The 2,759-nt window shown below is 39.8% G+C and overlaps 1 protein-coding gene across 1 annotated transcript; it reads right to left on the bottom strand.

The window, feature by feature from the left end:
* Positions 1-1,288: 1,288 nt before the first annotated feature.
* LOC132205263 (homeobox protein Hox-B7-B-like) lies at positions 1,289-2,430 on the bottom strand. Its single transcript, XM_059634214.1, has 2 exons — positions 2,142-2,430; positions 1,289-1,617 (listed from the first exon to the last, which is right to left on the bottom strand). Exons 1-2 carry the CDS (start codon positions 2,428-2,430, stop codon positions 1,289-1,291), a joined length of 618 nt encoding a protein of 205 aa, XP_059490197.1.
* Between the last annotated feature and the right edge of the window lie 329 nt (positions 2,431-2,759).

Genomic DNA, 2,759 nt, shown 5'->3' with positions numbered 1-2,759 from the left:
TCAGGTTAATTTTTGGCATAAATGCAATTTTAATCTGTAACAATTAGTCTATATAGGAACTACACATAGAAACCTAGTTATATTACTTTGATATTCTTATGTTGATATGAAAATATTTCACATTTTAAAATTTAGATTTTAAAACTTTCTTTAAATTAATTTTCAGTGTAATATAATAATTTTTAATTAGTTGATAGCAAGAGGCAATTTGATCAAAAATATTAATTTTCAATTTCTTATAGCTCTTTTGTAAAAAAGGAATGTCTGATGCTGCGTGAGCAAGATTTTGTATGGTGAGCGAGCAGGTCTCCGCTGTAAATGGATGATTTGGCCATAAATCTGTAGCACTTGAGTTGCGGCTCATTGATTTATGTGCGGCGGCTACCAAACCACTTTTCAAAACTATTGCCACATCTTCTTTAAATATTTCCTCTCCGCTTTAATCCGCTCTTTGTGCCGTAATTAATGCCCTTTGAGCGCGCACGGCCGAATATTTTAACGCGCGGCGGCAAAAGTCTGCGCGACCGAGAAAATAAAAATACAGTTTTTCATTTTCAGCGCTGCCCAAGAGCGAAAATGAAAATAATTTTTGGCTTCATTTCGACTGCGTGCGGCCGTAAATAATTGATTATTGGAACGCAATAAATCAATAAGTCTGAAAAATTCAATACACACCCTTTCGTGAGCAGGCAATGAATAAAAATAAATAGTTTGAAAAGGTCCACTGCGTTTGACACAAGGCCCTCCCCCAAACCAGACGAATTTTTAAAATTACCTTCATGGCGCGTGGGGCGATAGCATCAATTCTGCAGCAGCGATTGCGTCCAACAAAAGTCTCAATTTCAATAACACACAAAAAACATCGATAGAACACTGCCGCATTTATATTTTTTTGTTATTCCCCCATGTAAAAAATGTATGTATAACCGAAAGTTGCACTGCCCAAACTGAAAATAATCTAAATGGAAGGAGCGAAAATCGGCAGCAGCTGCTCCGTTCAAACCGAAAAGCTACGAAAGACTGAAACAATTCGCTGGCAAAAGTCGAAGGAACCCTTCCGCTCAGGTGCGCTCACAAATACATAGCCAAATTCATTAATCATTATATTGACCTGACAAATAATATTTTGAGCAACTTTCTAAAAGTTTCTTTTGAAGTAAAATAGTAAATGTTTGGGGCAAAATATCTCTCAAATGGAAGAGCACAAAATAGGAACTGTTATGTCTTTTACAATAACGCTTTTGATTGTCGCCGCTTGTGGAGAAAGTCTTGCAGGGGAAAGTTTCCCTTAGAAACTCTGCATCATGTGGTGGAAGTGGCCGAGGTCAGGGACTACCTGGGGTTGATGGAAGGGACCTACCGCAGGCGGCGCTGCCATCTGCGGAGGAAGAAGGTCGCTCGCGTTGTCCGGCGATGGGAATTTTCCGTCCTTCTTGGCCTTCATTCGGCGGTTCTGGAACCAGATTTTGATTTGTCGCTCGCTTAGTGAGAGCGAGTGGGCGATTTCGATGCGGCGTCTTCTGGTCAGGTAGCGATTGAAGTGGAACTCCTTTTCCAATTCGAGGGTCTGTTGCCTGGAGTAGGTCTGGCGAGACCTTTTAGCAGTTGTGCCAGAATCTGAAAGCCAAATTAATAAATTTTTCACATCATTTTGGTTTTAAATTTGAATATTCTACTTTATTCAGTTGGATTAATTTTATTGATGCAATTCAGTTAATTACTTTCACAATTTTTATTTAAATTCAATTTCAATTATAATTAAATTATTTGTCCACAATTTATTTAGCTCTCATTCATATTTATCCCATAAGTAAACAAACGTAATCAAAAATGACACATTATCAACCAATGATAATAATTATATTCTCTAGTGTGTAGCAATGTAATAATATTCATTATTTTTATTAATTTGTATAAATCTAATTTTTTATTTTGTAGAAAGTAATAATATATTGTAGCAAACAAACATTATCACTTACCAAAATAATTATAAAAAAAATATAAAAAAATAAATACAATAAAATATTAATTTAAAATTTATAGCAAAAGAAATTTTGAAATATTTAAAAAAACTTTTAGATTTTTATTAATATTATGTTCTATTAAACGTAATTAAATAATTGAGATATAAATTTACATACCAGAGTAAGATTTCATCCAAGGGAAGAACTGCTGATTTTGTTGGACTGATTCCGTCGAACCGCCCTTCTTTCTCGGACTCGCTTCAAGTCCTTCACACGGTTGCTGCAGCGCCTGGTTATGAGCCATCGTCTCCAACGGAGCTTCCAACGGGTACAGGGCGGCCGGGGACGGGGTCGAGGGTGCAGTGCTGCTGAGGTCATCACTGCCCCCGGCCGGAGAGCCCCACTGGTTGAAGTAGAAGGGCTGTTGGAAGCCGGAGCACAGTTCAAAGCCCGCAGAGGTGGCCATGCTGCCTGGACAGGATGTCGCGTCAAATTGCGGCTCCTCTGCGTGCCAACCGCATGCACAGGGGCATTACACCCCCACCTACAACCCCCGTGCATCTATTCATGCCGCATGAATACGGACGGGCCTCTCTCTCCTTTTCATGCACGCACGCATTGTGTCAGCTGGGCCCAGAGTGAATGCAGCTTTGTGTGCGTGCATGCGTTCTGGATGTATTTACAGAGAATATAGCCAGGGTAACTCACACCCCAAATGTGTGTCGCCATACCACCCCCTGCTCGGGGTTCAGGCCGAAAATGTGTCGCCTGGGCCAATCGTGCTGTCGTTTCACG

The sequence above is a fragment of the Neocloeon triangulifer genome, unplaced genomic scaffold, assembly GCF_031216515.1.
Source record: "Neocloeon triangulifer isolate White Clay Creek 2 clone unplaced genomic scaffold, ASM3121651v1 ptg000002l, whole genome shotgun sequence".
Taxonomy (NCBI): domain Eukaryota; kingdom Metazoa; phylum Arthropoda; class Insecta; order Ephemeroptera; family Baetidae; genus Neocloeon; species Neocloeon triangulifer.
The sequence above is the reverse complement of the archived record's forward strand: the minus strand, read 5'-3'. Positions and strand labels throughout refer to the sequence as shown.

What these genes read in the sequence shown, in the direction of transcription:
- LOC132205263 (XM_059634214.1), bottom strand. Translation starts at nt 2,430, where the DNA reads ATGGCCACCTCTGCGGGCTTTGAACTGTGCTCCGGCTTCCAACAGCCC. An exon ending in TTGGATGAAATCTTACTCTG is followed by an intron (nt 1,618 to 2,141) that starts GTATGTAAATTT and finishes TTTGGCTTTCAG; the next exon opens with ATTCTGGCACAACTGCTAAA.